The sequence below is a fragment of the Giraffa tippelskirchi genome, chromosome 3 (assembly GCF_054371585.1).
Source record: "Giraffa tippelskirchi isolate mGirTip1 chromosome 3, T2T-mGirTip1v1.2.pri, whole genome shotgun sequence".
NCBI lineage: Eukaryota > Metazoa > Chordata > Mammalia > Artiodactyla > Giraffidae > Giraffa > Giraffa tippelskirchi.
In genome coordinates, this window is record NC_137277.1 from 23,743,867 (window position 1) to 23,761,169 (window position 17,303).

At 44.5% G+C, this 17,303-nt stretch overlaps 1 protein-coding gene and 2 long non-coding RNA genes across 3 annotated transcripts in view; 2 read left to right on the plus strand and 1 right to left on the minus strand.

Annotated features, from left to right (window-relative positions):
• On the plus strand, positions 1-10,586 carry LOC145542788 (uncharacterized). Its single transcript, XR_014080142.1, has 2 exons — positions 1-601; positions 8,507-10,586. It is a non-coding gene; the product is annotated as an uncharacterized LOC145542788 (long non-coding RNA).
• LOC145542787 (uncharacterized) lies at positions 275-13,541 on the minus strand. Its single transcript, XR_014080141.1, has 5 exons — positions 12,152-13,541; positions 5,682-5,820; positions 2,883-2,965; positions 2,533-2,592; positions 275-841 (listed from the first exon to the last, which is right to left on the minus strand). It is a non-coding gene; the product is annotated as an uncharacterized LOC145542787 (long non-coding RNA).
• KPNB1 (karyopherin subunit beta 1) overlaps positions 12,912-17,303 on the plus strand; it is a 24,065-nt gene continuing 19,673 nt past the window's right edge. Inside the window, exons 1-3 of the mRNA XM_081582339.1 lie at positions 12,912-13,270; positions 13,374-13,432; positions 15,504-15,686. Of these exons, the coding sequence (XP_081438465.1) occupies positions 13,231-13,270; positions 13,374-13,432; positions 15,504-15,686 (282 nt within the window). The 5' untranslated portion in view covers positions 12,912-13,230. The remainder of the gene's footprint in view (positions 13,271-13,373; positions 13,433-15,503; positions 15,687-17,303) is intronic.

Consider the following 17,303-nt stretch of genomic DNA (forward strand, 5'->3'; position numbering starts at 1 on the left):
GAGTCCAGAATTTGCAGCTGCACTGCCTGGGTATGCAAATCCCAGATGTTACTTTGCAGGTGGGTGACCTTGAGCAACTAACCTAACTACTTTTGAGTTCTTAGTTTCTTGACTGTAAAAAGGGCATAATAATAGTTCCTACCTCACAGGGTTGTTCTGAAGATTAAATGAGTTAATATATGTGAAGATCTTAGAATAGTACAAAGAGCAAAGACTTTATAAAGATTAGCTATTACTCTCATGAGGCAATGATACTGTTTGGACAATAAACTTACTATATGGAATACAGGCATTTATTAGACATCAAGGAGCAGTGGTTCACAACTGCAGGGGTAGGAGAGCAATTTTTGCTACCAGGGGACAATTAGCAAGGTCTGCAGTATGCTATCTATGGAGAAGGAAATGGCAACCCACTCCAGTATTCTTGCCTGGAGAATCCCAGGGACAGAGGAGCCTGGTGGGCTGCCATCTGTGGGGTCACACAAAGTTGGACACGACTGACGCAACTTAGCAGCAGCAGCAGCAGCAGACATTTCAAGATTTTATTTATTTACGGTTGTGCTGAGTCTTCGTTGCGGCATGAGCGTCTTCTCCATTTGCGGTGAGTGGGGACTACTCTCTGGCTGCCGTGCTTGGGCTTCTCATTACTGTGGTTTTTTCTTGTTGTGGAGCTTGGCCTCAGTAGTTGCTGCTCATGGGCTCTGCAGTGCTGGCTCAGTAACTGTGGCTCATGCACCCAGTTGTCCGTCCCGTGGCATGTGGAATCCTCCAAGACCAGGATCAAACCCATGTCCCCTGCACTGACAGGTGGATTCTTTACCACTGAGTCACGAGGGAAGCCCTGGAGAGATTTCTGATGGTCAGGGTTGGGGGTGGGGTGCAATACTGGCAAGTTAGCTAAAAAATCCTGCAGTAGACAAGACAGCACCCCCACAATAAAGAATTATTTGGTCCAAAATATTAATGGCTCCAAGGTCGATAAACCTTTAGTTATAGTCTAATAGGGGACAAAAGATATTATACTCCATCCCTGATGCGGGGATCCTGAAAACCCTTGTAAATCTGAAGTGCTTACATTGGGAGCATTTTTTGTTCTGGATGGGCTCCTGGATGGCAACTGGTCCCCAGAAAGACCAAAACATAATCAGAAGCTCGGAATTTTCAGCCCTGCCTCTTACCTTCAACTTCTCTAAATAGGGCAGAGGGGATGGAAATGGAGTTAACAGTTGATCATGTCTATGTGAAAGTGAAAGTTGGTGAGTTGTGTACGTCTCTTTGTGAAAACTGGAGTACTGGCGTGGGTAGCCTATCCCTTCTCCAGCAGATCTTCCTAACCCAGGAATCGAATCAGGGTCTCCTGGATTGCAGGAGGATTCTTTACCAACTGAGCTATCAAGGAAGCGCAGTCTACATGAGGATGCCCCTATAAAAATCCTAATAGTAAGGGGTTTGGGAGCTTCCAGAGGAGTGAATACCTGGAATGAACACCTGATGTGCCCTAACAGCAGCTCCTGTGTTCAGACCCTCCCAGACCTCCCCCTATGTATGTATCTCTTCATCTGTATCCTTTGAAAAAAAAAAAAAAACTTAAAAAATTTTATTATTTATTTCACCGCACTGGGTCTTAGTTGTGGCATGCGGTACCTTTAGCTGTGGCATGTGGCTAGTTCCCTGACGCAGAGTAGAACCTGGGCCCTGCATTGGAAGTGTGGAGTCTTAGCCACTGGACCACCAGGGAAGTTCCTAAAAAAATAATTGTATTTATTTTTGGCTGTGCTGGGTCTTTGTTGTTGCATGGGCTTTTCTCTAGTTTGCAGAGAGCAAGGGCTACTCTAGGTGTGATGCGAGGGCTTCTCATTTCGGTGGCTTCTCGCGTTGCAGACCACAGGTTTTAGGGCTCCTGGGCTTCAGCAGTTGCAGTTCCCACACTCTAGATCACAGGCTCAACAGTTGTGGCGCGCGGGCTTAGGTGGGATGTGGGATGTAGGATCTTCTGCAGCATTTGGGATCTTCCAGGATCAGGGATTGAAACTGTGAGCCACCAGGGAAGCCCTATCTGTATCCTTTATCATATCCTTTAATGCACTGGTAAATATAAGTGTTTCCCTGAGTTCTGTGAGTCAGTCTAGCAAATTTATAGAGATCCCAAGGAGGGGTCATGGAAGTCTCAGATTTGTAGCCAAGTCAGAGGTTGTAGGTAACCTGGGGGCTACTACTTAAGACTGACATTCGAAGTGGGAGGTGAGCTCGTGAGCTGCTGTGTTGTGCTCAGCTGTGTCTACTCTTTGTGACCCCAGGGACTGTAGCCCGCCAGGCTCCTCTGTCCACAGAATTTCCCACTCTGCCCATTAATACTGGAGTGGGTTCCATTCCTACTCCAGGGGACTTTCCTGACCAGGCAATTGAACCCATGTCTCCTGCACTGGCAGGCGGATTCTTTATCACTGTGCCACCTGGGAAGTACCGCACCCTTAACCTGAGGGAGCTGACTCTATCTCCAGGTAGGCATCGTCAGAACTGAGTTAAACTGACCCTCACTGTCAGAGAATTGCTGGGTGCGGGGGAGACTTCCACACAACTGGTGTCAGAAACCTGTAAGAACAAAGGAGACACGCAAGAGAAAGACAGCTCGCCTTTTCTTAGAACAACGAAGCATATCATCAAAATTGAGTATGTACTCAACTAAATAAAAAAAAGAACAGAACATTAGAAGAGTGCTGGCCCAGAATACAGGACTCCTGTAACACCTGGCCAGGAGGAGCAGCCTCAGTGAGCTTCAGGGTTTGTGATCCACTGGGCATACTCAGTGATTTTCAATTTTTACCTTATTTTATTGGTACGTTTTTAAAAAGCTTAAGTCAATGTTAAAAGCCTTTACTTACCTCTTCATCTGCACTCGCAGCATGAAAACCCAATTGGAATCAGTTCAAATATCTTCAGTTCATATACTACTTTTTAACACAATCTGACAATGAGATCAAGCAATTAAAAATTCTTAAAAGTACTTTTCTTGGGGGAGGAGCAGGGTTTACAAAAATGTTACATAGTAATACTTTTTCATTTAAAATTGAACTATGTTGAGAAATACGCCAATATTTCACTGGTATTATAATTTGGGATTACAGGTGATTTCTGCTTAACTCTTCACACCTTTTTAGATTTCTCCAGTGAGAAGAATGTATTATTTTGATAACTAGGAAAAGAACAAAGGAGCCTCCCCTAATGGCTCAGCAGTAAAGAACTGCCTGCCAATGCAGGGGACCCCTGGCCTGGGAAGATCCCACAGGCTGCCGGGCAACTAAGCCTGTGCACCACAACTATTGAGCCTGTGCTCTAGAGCCTGGGAACCACAACTATTGAAACCCATGTACCCAGAGCCCATACTCTGCAACGAGAAGCTACCACAACGAGAAGCCCGTGCACTGCAATGAAGAGTAGCCTCTGCTCACTGCAACTAGAGAAAGTCTCAGCACAGCCATACAGAAATACAATTAAAAAAAAAAAGGAAGGAAATAATGGAGGACTGAAAATGAAAGGAGAAAGCGGCTGAGGGTGTGTGGTCTGTCTCCAGGCTTGCTCTCCGATCAATACAGGAGAGGGCAGGGGCAAGGCTAGACAGCCTGCCCTACTCCCCTCCCATCTCTTGGAGGCCCTAACTCAGGATCCAAGAAGCTTTTACCTCTATATTCTTGCCTTTTTTCTTCTTCTTTTTATGTCCCCAGGATTGAATCCCTTTCTGTTGGGGGTGGGGGGGATACAATTTTTTAAAAAATCACCTATTTGCAGAAAATTGTTGATAGAGGCTTGGTTGTGCCAGGCACTTCAGGGCCCTTGCCCTTGAGCATACAACTCTTTCTTCAGACTTTCTCTCTACCCATTTTCCTTGATTTTTAAAAACTAATTTTTAAAACATATTTTTTGATCACAAAAGTGATACCTGTCACTGAGGAAAAATTAGAATTCACAGAAATAAAAAAGTGAATATAAAAATCATCTCTAATCCTACCACCCAGAGGTAGCCATTATTAACATTTGGTTTATACATTCTCAGTCTTTTTCCTATTCAGATACACAGGTTTAATACATGGTTTAATGCAGGTTTAATACACTTCTCTTTTTGGAACAAAACAGGACATCTATATAATATCTGCAAAACTTTTTTACTGAGGCATACCATGCCTATGTTCAGTGCAAAAAATGTGTAACTCTTAAGTGTACTTCTTGATGAATTTTTCACATAAATACCTACAATATTTTTACTTGCTTTCTGTACTTGGCAATCTATTATGAACACTGCCCACGTTATTAGATGATCTTTAATGGCATAATTTTTAATGGCTAACTACAATTACAATAGTCCATCACAGTCATGTATTGTAACTTATTTAACCAATCTATCACTGTTAGGTATTTAGGTTGTTTTCAGTTGTTAACCCCTGCATTAGTTTCCTATCACTGCTGTAACAAATTACAAACTTAGTGGCTTACAGCAACACAAATTTATTCTCTTCCAGTTCTGAAAGAAGGTTAAAATGAGTCAGCAGATTTGTGTTCCTGGGGCTTTGTTGATGCTCGAGTGATTAAAATTTCACCTGCCAATGCAGGGCGTCGGGGAGCTAAGATCCCACAACCCTAGCAGTCAAAAAGCCAAAAGGTAAAACAAAAGCAATACTGTAACACATTCAATAAAGACTTTTAAAAAAAGAACTGCTTTCTTTTGGGAAGCTCTAGGGAGAATCTGTTCCTTGCCTCCTCCAGCTTTCAGAGGCTGCTGACATTCCCTGGCTCATGGCCCCACATCACTCAGGCCTTTACCTGTCATCACGTCTCCTTTTCTGACGCGTATCCTATCTCCTTCTTCTAAGAATTCTGTGATTACAGTGGGTCCACTGAGACAATCTAGGATAATCTCCCCCACTGCAGTTAACCACAGCTGCAAAGTACCTCCTGCCAGGTAAAGTAACATTTTCTTGGGCTCCAGTGATTAGCATCTGGACATCCTTTAGAGAAGACATTCAGACCACCACAGCTATGGACACTCCTCTCCCCATTTCTTTTTCTACTTTTGCTGTTCCTTCTCTTCTCCCTCTCACATTTAGTGCCCACTAGTTTGTAACACCATTTCCAGCCCCCAAATCTCTTTATTGTTTTTGTTTCTCTATGTCCTTCAAGACATAATTTATTATTCTTGGGAGTTCGATGATTGTTTCTGATCTATTGACTTCTAACTTATTTCCCAAGCACCAGCCTTTCTCCTAGATCCCAATCAAGAATGTAGTCTCTGGGAATTCCCTGGCAGCCCAGAGATTAGGACTTTGCACTTCCAATACCACAGGCCAAGGTGTGTGTGTGTGTTTGCACGCGCGCGCGACAGAGAGAGAGAAATAGAGAAAAAGAGAGAGAAAGAGAAAGAGAGAGAATGTAGTTTCCCTTGGTTGTCCCCTTATGACCTTAAAGACAAAATATTTCTGCAACTGGATACATGACCCCTCCCCCATCCTCTACCCCACCTTCCTGCACCAACTTGGCTTCTATGTAGGATCTTGTTTTTAAAGTAACTACTCTCAGAAAAACTTAAGGCTGAAGACTGAGGATTCACCTTGCATTCCCTCTCCTCTGTATTTAATCAGTCACTAAATCCCATCAATTATTTTGTGACTTGGCATTCCTCTAATATTCACCTAATATCTTGGCTGTTGCTAGAGTGTGTAATCACACTCTCTCCCCATCAAAACCATACTGCTTTTATGGGGGTGGATTAGCCTCTCCTCCAGGAAGTCCTCTGTGACTGCTTCTTCCTGGGATACCATCTCCCCCCTTCTAGAGGAAAAAGCACGTAATTAAGTGTCCTCTATATGCTCAGATTTTTCAACCATTTTAAAATTTAACCTTTACTTACTTCTTTAAAAATATTTATTTGGCTGCACTGGGCATGCAGGATCTTTAGTTTCTGCATGTGAACTTAGTTGTGTCATGTGGAATCTATTAATAGCTCCTCCCTGCACTAGACTCTGAGCTCCCAGTGCTCAGAGTCTTAGCCACTGGACTACCAAGGAAGTCCCTAAAACTTCATCTTTAAAGTAATGGTTTTAATGTATACAAATGAGGAAACTGAGAAGCTAAGTATGCAAAGTAACAAAACTAGTAGATGGTAGAACATGAACCCCAGCCTGACCAACTCCAATGCCAAGCTTTTTGCCTCTACTCCACATCACCTCCTTGGCATTAATGCCCATGGTTCAAAACTTGCCTGTTCATTAAAAGCACCTGGGAAGGGTCTTCCCTAGTGGTCCAATGGTTAAGAATCCACCTTCTAATGTAGGGGACACAGGTTCAATCTTGTGTGGGGAAGCAAGATCCACATGCTGCGGGTGATAAGCCTGCATGCCTTATCTAGAGAGAAAAGGCCCTGAATGCCACAATTACAGAAAAGCCTGCATGCCACAAGGAAGACCCAACACAGTTCCCCCCACGCTCCCCCGCAAAAAAGTCACCTGGGGAACTGATTCTCAAGTCCCATACCAGAGCTACTAATGAGATTCTCTGAAGGTGGAACCCAAAAATCTATTTTTAAAAATTTCTATACTCGTCATATGACATATTACTTATTACTAACTAGGTATGCTTAACATACATGCCTTATTCCATCAACTAGTGGAGGAAATAGTGTCCTGTTCATCTCTGTGACCCATCCAGTACCGTTGAAGAACAGGCACTGGAAAATATCTGTTGGTTGTTGGAGTCCCCTGGTGGTCCAGTAGTGAAGACTCCACAGTTCTGCTGCAGAGGGCACAGGTTTGATCCCAGATCAGGGAAGATTCCGCACCGCACCCCCCCCCCCAAATCCCTGTTTGTTATTTACTTTTTTAAATATTTATTTTTATTTATGGCTGTGCTAGGTCTTCATTGCCATGCACAGGCTCTTCTCAAGTTGTGGTGAGTGGGGGGCTACTCTCCAGTTGCAGTGTGCAGTTTCTCAATTCGATGGCTTCTCTTGTTGTCTGTTGAGAAGCACAGGTTCTATGTACATGGGCTTCAACAGCTGTAGCTGGAGAGCTCCAGAGCCTAGGCTTGGTAGTTGTGGCACACGGGCTCAGCTACCCCTCAGCATGTGGATCCTCTTGAACCAGGGATCGAACCAGCGTCCCCTGCATTGCAAGGCAGATTCTTAGCCACTGGACCACCAGGTAAGCCCTCTGTTGGTTATTTATATGCTAAAAAATTATAAGGTACAGTGTGAGCTATATTGTTACAAGAGTTCAGAGGATAATAGTAACAGTAACAGCTAGCACTTACTGAAACCTCCTCATATGCCAGGCCCTCACTGTTCTAAGAAATTCTCAAGTATTAACTTCTTAGTACTTAGCAATAATCCTGTAAAGCAAGATCAGGACAATCTGCAGGGCCCCTCATTAAAAAATTATTAAGAATTTCACCATGGTGACAGCAGAGCATTAAACCATAGTGAGGGGCCAACATTTCTAGGCACGTGTGTGGCTGTACAGGTCTCACACCCATAAGCCAACCCTGGCTAAAACTATTATCCCCATTTTACAGATGAGAAAACTGAGACACAGAAGCATCAAATAAGCATTTCCAAGATCACAGTTAATAAGTGAAGATATAAATGTACACTATCTTAGAGAAGGCTTCATTGCAATCTCTGTATTTATGAAGGTCTCCAATCCTTAAAGGTTCAGTTCAAAGACCCTCTGTCTACTAAGTATTCTCCTAAGCCAGGAAACAACTCTCCTCCTCCTCTGACAGTTTAGCTCCACAACCACATCTGGTTTGCACCTTTCTTATGGACTTCATCACATCCCCATGTTACACCTGAAATAACCTGGGAGGTGGGGGGTACATCTAATAAATTCATGTACTTGAATGAATGATCAAAGATACAAACTTGTGTGTGACTTGAGGACTGGGAGAGACAAGGAGGGGACTCCAAGCAGGGACAGGCCTAGGACAGAGAGCACTTATGGAGGACGAAGGGATGGGGCTGCCTGATTGGCCCAATGGTACACATGGGTGCTAGTATGGATAACGCTGGAAAAGAGGGTCAAGTATAAGATGTTATAAATTGCCTTTAACAAAGCTAGACCATCACTTCTCAGGGGCCATAAGGATATGACGCACGTGCCCCTCTGAGGTCACTCAGCTCTGCTTTGGAGGAAAAGGCATCAGGTCACAGTCTGACAGCTTCTCCCCTCGCAGCCAGTCACCTCACATATAAGCTCTATGGGTTAGTGGGGAGACTGAGCCTGGAGTGCCATCTGATCTCATCCATTCACCAATTCACTCGTTTTAACACATGCTGGTGAACATATTCCGGAATGAGATACTTGCACCGAGCACTTCCCAGCTCCCATTTACGCCCAGTCCACCCAGTGGTGTGCCAGATTTTCCCATTTCACAGGTCTAAGGAATTAAGTAACTTGCTCAGGATCAGACAGCAGGAAGTGGAAGAACAAGACTGAGATCCAGTTTCTCTCTTTAATTTCAGAATTTGTTTATCGGACATGAATATTCCTGATAAAAGCTATAGAGAACAGCCTATTAAAACCCACGTACTCCATTCAGAGCTCAAGAGATACAGCCTGAAGCCCCTGTGTACTTCTCCATACTCTACTCAACCGCATGGCCGCCAATTCCTCCTACTTGGTTAACACTGCATGTGGCATCACCACCCAGAAATCGTCAATCAGTTTCCAAGTTTAGTACCATTTCTATTTCCACTATTACTTCTACCCTTTTCCATTTTACAAGTAACATCTTCTATTTGGATTATTACAATGGCCTTCTAATTGGTTTCCTTGCATCTGCTCTCTACATTACAATCACCAACCTTTTTAAAACCTTTGAGTAGCTGCCCTTCGGTCTTAGGATATAGACAAAAGCATCTGCATGGCATTCAAGGTTCTCAGATGGTCTTTCCCTAATCTGGAAAACTCAGCAGTGGCCACAGGATGGGAAAAGGTCAGTTTTCATTCCAATCCCAAAGAAAGGCAATGCCAAAGAATGCTCAAACTACCGCACAATTGCACTCATCTTACACGCTAGTAAAGTAATGCTCAAAATTCTCCAACCCAGGCTTCAGCAATATGTGAACCGTGAACTTCCAGATGGTCAAGATGGTTTTAGAAAAGGCAGAGGAACCAGAGATCAAATTGCCAACATCCGCTGGATCATCAAAAAAGCAAGAGAGTTCCAGAAAAACATCTATTTCTGCTTTATTGACTATGCCAAAGCCTTTAACTGTGCGGATCACAATAAACTGGAAAATTCTGAAAGAGATGGGAATACCAGACCATCTGACCTGTCTCTTGAGAAACCTGTATGCAGGTCAGGAAGCAACAGTTAGAACTGGATATGGAACAGACTGGTTCCAAATAGGAAAAGGAGTACGTCAAGGCTGTATATTATCACCCTGCTTATTTAACTTATATGCAGAGTACATCATGAGAAACACTGGGCTGGAAGAAACACAAGCTGGAATCAACACTGCCGGGAGAAATATCAATAACCTCAGATATGCAGATGACACCACCCTTATGGCAGAAAGTGAAGAACTAAAGAGCCTCTTGATGAAAAGCGAAAGAGGAGAGTGAAAAAGTTGGCTTAAAGCTCAACATTCAGAAAACTAAGATCATGGCATCTGGTCCCATCACTTCATGGGAAATAGATGGGGAAACAGTGTCAGACTTTATTTTTTTGGGCTCCAAAATCACTGCTGATGGTGATTCTAGCCATGAAATTAAAAGACGCTTACTCCTTGGAAGGAAAGTTATGCCCAACCTAGATAGCATATTTAAAAGCAGAGACATTACTTTGCCAACAAAGGTCCGTCTAGTCAAGGCTATGGTTTTTCCAGTGGTCACGTATGGATGTGAGAGTTGGATGGTGAAGAAAGCTGAGCGCCGAAGAATTGATGCTTTTCAACTGTGGTGTTGGAGAAGACTCTTGAGAGTCCCTTGGATTGCAAGGAGATCCAACCAGTCCATCCTAAAGGAGATCAGTCCTGGGTGTTCACTGGAAGGACTCATGTTAAAGCTGAAACTACAATACTTTGGCCACCTCATGCGAAGAGTTGACTCACTGGAAAAGACCCTAATGCTGGGAAGGATTGGGGGCAGGAGAAGGGGACAACAGAGGATGAGATGGTCAGATGGCATCACCGACTCGATGGACATGGGTCTGGGTAAACTCCAGGAGTTGGTGATGGACAGGGAGGCCTGGCGTCCTGCGATTCATGGGGTCGCAAAGAGTTGGACACGACTGAGCGACTGAACTGAACTACTCTGCACACTAGCTTTATCGCCATCCCTTGTTCCCTGTGTTTTGGGCATACTGGCCTTCTTTCAGTTCCTTATAATCCCCAAGCTCCCTACCACTACAGGGTCTTTGCACACAGAGTTCGTCCCTTCTTCATCTGAGTAACTCTCTTCTCTTTCTCAGGTAAACCTTCTTTCCTTGGGCCTCTTGGCTGGGTCATTCTTTGCTATCTCTCATTTTTACAACTTTACATTTATTTGTAAGATTAACTGATTAAATTAATAGGCCTTTCCTAACAGGCCAACGACCAAGAACCACTTGCTTAGTACAAAATACATGCTAAATAAATAATAGCTAATGTATATATAACATATATAATATGCCAGGCAGTGATCCTAGGACTTACCAACTCACTAAGACCTCCCAAAAGCTCTATGGGGCAGGTACAATTATTATCCCTATTTTACATATAAGCAAAATAAATCACACAAGCTAAGAAGTGGCAGAGTTGGTTCATGAACTCAGGCAGTCAGTTTCTGGAGTCTGAGTGCTAAGTGCCTCAGTAAATCTGCTGAATGCATCATAGTGTTGAGTGCTTTTGACAGGGACTACACAGCACCTATCTTAGTTCAACCAAAAAATCAGTTGGTTATGTTAAGGTTCTTATGTTTGACTGGAACTTTGCTACAAATCATTTATCTTCTTAGCATTTTATTCCAGCTACTTGAAAATCCATTTGCCCTCACTGGTAGTATCATGAATCATGACTGATGCTGAGCAGAGGGGCAAACTGGTAAAATGCCAGGAAAAAGTTGGCTTGGAGTGGAACAGAACTGTGGATCATTTGTAATATGGGTAATCCTCATAAAGACAATTCAAAGGTTTTCATAGACGTCATCTCACTTAACCTGCACTGATTCCTAATAAAGTTACACACACGGGGCAATTCTGCATCAGCTGACAGATGAAGCAAAAGGCTGAGATTAGGACTGCTAAATCATCAGAAATTAACTAGTCACAGGATGGGTAAGGAAGATGTCCCCATACTTCCAGTTTTAGAAATGCATTATTTCTGGCAGAGAAAGACCTCTTCTTCTTTCTTAAGGGTTAAAGGTAGCTAGCTAATTTTCCTGATTCTTTCTTGGCTGCCCTGCACTGCCTGTGGAGTGTCCAGTTCTCCAGACCAAGGATTGAACCCAGGTCGTGGCAGTGAAAGCACTGAATTCTAACCGCTAGGCTACCAGGAAACGTCCTCACTCTTGGTTGGAACTTCTCAGCAAGGTCGGAGTTGCTCATAGGTTTTCCCACTATGGCTACAGTAGGGGAAATTATCCCACAGGCTCAAGTTATACGGTAAAGAGCTCTATAAGCTAGCTACATCCAATTAACCCTAGGCCAATATGATGCAAATGTAACAATTCAGGAAATTCTTCACCCAAAGCCTCAATACCAATGTAAAGGAAGTCAAGAAACTGTACGCACATTTTCTTTAAGTGCATTTTGCTAAGGAAAAGTTTTCATTAGTTTCTTCCAGGGCTGTAACTAAAAAGGCTAAGAACTTTATGCCTGTACACACATTCATTTTGGTTCATGGAACCAGAACTTTACAATAGGAGCACCTTCGTAGGATTAAACATTTCTATTCCTTCAAGTACCTGATAGCTACGGATGTGGGTCTAGAAGGAATCCCAATATCCAACCCACCTAAGTCTGACCTTGTAACAGCACAGGCCTCCGTACAGAAATAGGTCTAAAGGAATTGCATTAGCATTCACCTCTTTGGAGTGGCCTGTAAGGATAAGGACAGTGAGGAGTGCTCGAATCCAGTCCCAATCAGGCCACTAATCGGCTGAGTAACCTTGGACAAGTGGCATACCCTCTCTGGGCTTCAGTTTCCACATCAGCAAATTGGAAGTTGAACCGCACGGTCTTCAAGGTCCTTCCCAGCAGAGTCTGGTAACAAGTAGGCCTAGCCATTAAAGCAGCTTCCTGTGGGCGCGGTGTAGGGCTTTAACGGTCCCCCCTCCCCCCCCTCGAGCCCGCGAAACCCTCAGCACGCCCCTCGGAGTGACGCCGCTTTCTCAACCGCAGCCTGGACACGGCTCCGCCTCTTCCCGGGGACATCCCGTCGTGCCCCGCGCCAGGCTTCTAAAGTGATGGGTCGACTCCCGCCTTTCCGCGGCCCCGACCCCGAACTCCTCTCTCCAGTTTTCTCGAGTGCCTTATCCTATCAACGTCTAGCATCCCAGCCAATCACGCGGGTCCGGAGTCTTACCTTCGGTCCACCCTCCTCCCAGAGCCCAGCCGGTCCGAGCTCAAGGCCTTTAGCAGGCCAATCCAATCAGTGGCCGGCTCTGGCCGGCCTCACCCCAATGTCCCTCCTCTCGGCCAATCCGTGCGCCCCATTCTGCTGCCCGCCCAGCCAACCCCGGGCCTTGAAACCAACGGGCAAATGGGCGCAGGGCGGCCCTTCAACGCTGACCGACTGGCCAATTGGGGATTCCGCGTGGCCACGGAGGCAACCAATCGACATGGAGCGCGGTGCCGCCGCGGAGAGACCCGGCCGAATATCCCTCCGCCTTCCTCCCTCCCTCTCTCTCCCTCCCTGCGAGCCGCCGTTCACTTACCGCCTCCCTTCCCTTCTTTCTCCCTCCGCCACCCGAGCACCAGCCGCGCTCTGAGCTGCCCCCGGGGTCCCTCCCCCGCCGTCAGAGGAGCAGCTGCCGCCGCCGCCAGCAGCAAATTAGGAAGAGGGAGGAAGGAAGGAAAGGAAGAAGGAAGGGGAGCTGGAGCGACTACCAAGAGGGAGCCGGTGAATGGGCTTGTGGTGACCCCCGCCCCCCACCCCACCCTCCCTTCCCACCCGACCCCCAACCCCCATCCCCAGTTAAGAGCCGCCGCCCGAGAGGCCGGGCCGTCGTCTTAGGAGGAGTCGCCGCCGCCACCACCTTCGCCATGGAGCTGATCACCATCCTCGAGAAGACCGTGTCTCCTGGTAGGACGCGGGGGCCGGGGGTCGGGCTGAGGTGATTGGGTGGGGGGAGGGGAAACCCTGGCCCCTCTGACCCTGGCCCCTTTCCCACTTTCCTTCCCCCCAGATCGGCTGGAACTGGAAGCGGCGCAGAAGTTCCTGGAGCGTGCGGCCGTGGAGAACCTGGTGCGTGCCACCCCACCGTCCCCCATCCCGACGTCTCCCCATCCCCTGCGTGCGGGCCTTCCCGCCCTCCCGGAGGCCCAGGCCTCGGGAACCCACCCCGCCCCATCCCGTCCCCCTCCCCCCCCGGTCCAACCTAACCCCGCCATCGGGAAGCCGGTGGGTGTGTCCCGCCCCGGGCCCCGGCAGCTAGCCAATGGCGCGGCGCGCCGGGGTGACTGCCGCCCAATCGGCGCACGGCCTGAGGGCGGCGGTGCAGCAGGAGGGAGAAAGAGGGAGGGAGGGGAAGTTAGGTTGCGCCGCGCTGCGTGTTCAGCAAGGGTGGGGGTGGGGGAGCCGGGCCTAGGGGCCATGTGGAAGCTCGGAGCCCCGCTGCCCGCCCTGTTCTGATCGGGACCGGCTTCTCCTTCCTGTCCCATGGCCCCTATGATTTTCCACGTACTTGCAGAGCTCTACCTTTTCCAATCTTCCTTGATCTATGTTCTTGGCCGGGCCTGCACCTGAATGCCTCTTAACCCATTCCGGCAATGTTTCTCCCTTTCTTGGCTGGGTATTTGTCTCCCAGGTCCCCCATCCCCCTCAATCAGTAGAGACTAAATCTGCACCCAGATAACAGGCTGAGGCTCATCCTTGAGATCGGGCCTGTTTCCAGAGGAAATAACAGAGGAAAGTTCCTCGTTTATCATATTTAAGGGGTACAGGGAAAAATGAATGTTAAGCTTACTAGAGACTGGACCTCTGTATAAGAATTGTTAGATGGATTGGTTGAAACAGCCTGTGTACCAGTGATGTTTCTCTGTATTCATTCCCTCCTGTTGGGGGGATGGGGAGCAGAGAGAATGCTCAATGATACTAGACGTGGTTTAAGGTAAATAACACTAACCAGATGTGTTCTTTTGTGTTATCTATGCAAAATAATAAAAACAGTGACAAGGAGTATTTTTATTTTATACAAGCTAGGTTTTTTTGTGTTTTGTGGGTTCCCCCCCTTCCATGCGCTAGTTTTTGCTGCTAATCTTTTTATCCTTAACTTTCCATAGAAAAGATTTTTATTCACTAGTATGAAACTTTTGGTATATATATTTCTGTTTTCTGGTTTTGCTAAATTTGCAAGAAGCCTTTTCTTATTCCTAACATTTATTTTGTCTTGTTCCCAACATTCCTAACATTCTTTAGTGGTACATAATTAATAAAAGTTTTAAGAATTATCTTCCACTGTGATTAAGGAACTTGTTAGTGGTAAGAAACTGTCTGCTTTTGGGTTTTCCTGTTAACTTTTCCATTGGAGAGAGCTTTTTGTGGGGAAGAGTAATGTGTGTTAAGATACTTAAACCAAAGGAGTAGTTTTGGGGGACCTCTGCAGTACAAAAGGTTGAGTGGATTAAAAAATCCACTGTGTTTAAACAACTCAAGACCAGAATGAATAGGAACCTTTAGTGTGGTAACCATAAAGGCATTTTTCTTGACGTTTTTATCCTTTCAGTTGCCCCCTATTTGTAAATATTTGTTTTTGCTTTTTCCTTATATATATATTTTACATTGTTACCCTCTTGCTGAAGCGCTTAAAACTAAAGATTAGCCTCCTAAGTCTGTTTCAGGTTTAGAAGTACTTCCCTCTCTTATGCATGCTTTCATGAGATCAAAAGCTACCCTTGAATATCATTCTTTATGGACTAAGGGTTTTTTTAATCTAAATTAAACAATTTTACTTTCTACCTTGTCATAACATATTCACTTAATAAGTATAATTTACTGAGGTACCAGATACTATTCTAGACATGCAGAAGAATCCTCTGACTACCAGTTTGTCAAACCTGCGTTAATTCTGCGGGATCTAATGTGAAGATTTTGGCCCTAAGCTGTAACTCCTTGTTAAATGCTGAGTCTGTGTGAGAAGATGGATGACTTCCTTATGTACCAAGTAACATTTTTATAGGAATCTTGAAGTAAATATTTTGGCATTTTCTGAGACATTATGTTATGTCCTAAAATTTTTAGGTTTTCCCAAGTTTTTTGGTGCTATTCTCGATTGGTGAAATTCTTAAGAGGTATTTTTATTCACATCTCTTAACAGCCCACTTTCCTTGTGGAACTGTCCAGAGTGCTGGCAAATCCAGGAAACAGTCAAGTTGCCAGAGTTGCAGCTGGTCTACAAATCAAGAACTCTTTGACATCTAAAGATCCAGATATCAAGGCACAATATCAGCAGAGGTGGCTAGCTATTGATGCTAATGCTCGACGGGAAGTCAAGAATTATGTAAGTAACTTTCATCTCCCTTTGGTCATACTAGCCTAGGGAATGTCAGTTTTTTTGTCATCTACATGGGATAGGGCTGACAGTGTAATAATTGTTTGGGGGACTTAAATTTGAAGATGAAAGTTGTATTTAAGTCTTTCTCATACAGTCTTTTTCCACATGACTCTTCCTTAGTTAACTAGCGCGGAGCTTTTCTTGAACATCTACTGTAGATAATTCTCAATGTTTGGTGGGTTAGGCATAGGTGCTGTGTTGTCAGGAAGGGAATTAAATGATCTCTTGGGCCTTTCAAGCCTAAAGAGTTTATGAAATAAGATTATGACTTTAATCTTGTTTTTATCTACTTGGTAAATTATGAGAAACTTTTAGAAATATCTGGCTTTTTGTCAGTGTTTAAAAGAGTTAGCAGATGGATTTTTTTTTTGAGGAAAATTGAATGTCCCTTGTTGCTGTGCATTATGGGGTTTTTGTGAGTTTCTTGTTGAATTATTCTTGCCATAATTCCTGCCACAGCAGAGTATCAGAATATATGTATACATATATGCTTTTTAAAAATTAGATTCTTTAGTGGCCTGTCTTACATGAATAAGGTGCAGAGAGTAGTAAGTCAAGAATCTGTGCAGTCAGATGGGCCCTGCTATTTGAGGGGAAGCCATTGGGAGGATTCCTGCGTCTGTACTTGTGCTGGTCATGGTCCTGAATATCATATTTTCTGTTCCCTGGTTCTGGGTGTCAGCGTTAGGTAAATTAGTGCCCTTTGCAGCAGTAACTTTTGTTTCTAATTATGTACCTCTTTCTCCAGTCTTGCATGGAGGAACTGATGACAGAAAACTCGGTTACAAAAGCCAACTTATTTTGAATCTTTGGAATATATAGAGCTATTTCTATCCACTTGAGTTTGCTTATATAATAACATTTTAATCCTTTTCTCAGTAATTTGATATAAATAAAGTTTATTCCATTAATGACTGGAAATCTTGATATTTAGTGTACTCATTCAATTTCTCATTTTCCTCAAATTACACAATAGTAAATGGGAGAAGACATGATCAGAACTGTAATTGGGGGTGAGGCACATCAATCTTAACCCCAGAATTTTTAAAAAAATTTTGAGTAAGAATTTCTGTCAGCATTATTGAGTTTTTGTGCATGAAAGGTAATAGCAGTTATTTAGGGCTTTTTTCCTTTTCTTAGCACATCTGGTAATACTCTGTCAGTGCTGGTGGTTATTTCTTTTTTTGAAATCTGGGTGTTGGACAGAGTTGAGAGCTAATTTCTTACTCCTCTTCTTTCTGATAATTGAGTATTACCATTAGGGTCATCCTTGGTTAAAAAAAATAGCTTGTAGTACTCAAGAGTTAGACATTTAGTTTCTAAATCACCTGAGGTAATATTAATTAATGGTCTTCTAGAAGCAACTTAAAGGAGAAAAGATAAACATAGAGACTGGGATTCAGTATGCGTTCCATATGCACTAGGAGATGGTGCAATACAATGTGAAGGCACCTCATGATTTCTTAGTCTGACTTGGATTAATACCTATTCATCCCATGCCCTTTTGGACAGTTCATCTCATCCCTGCTCCCTGCCCATGTCTTGGACACACAGATTTTGTTA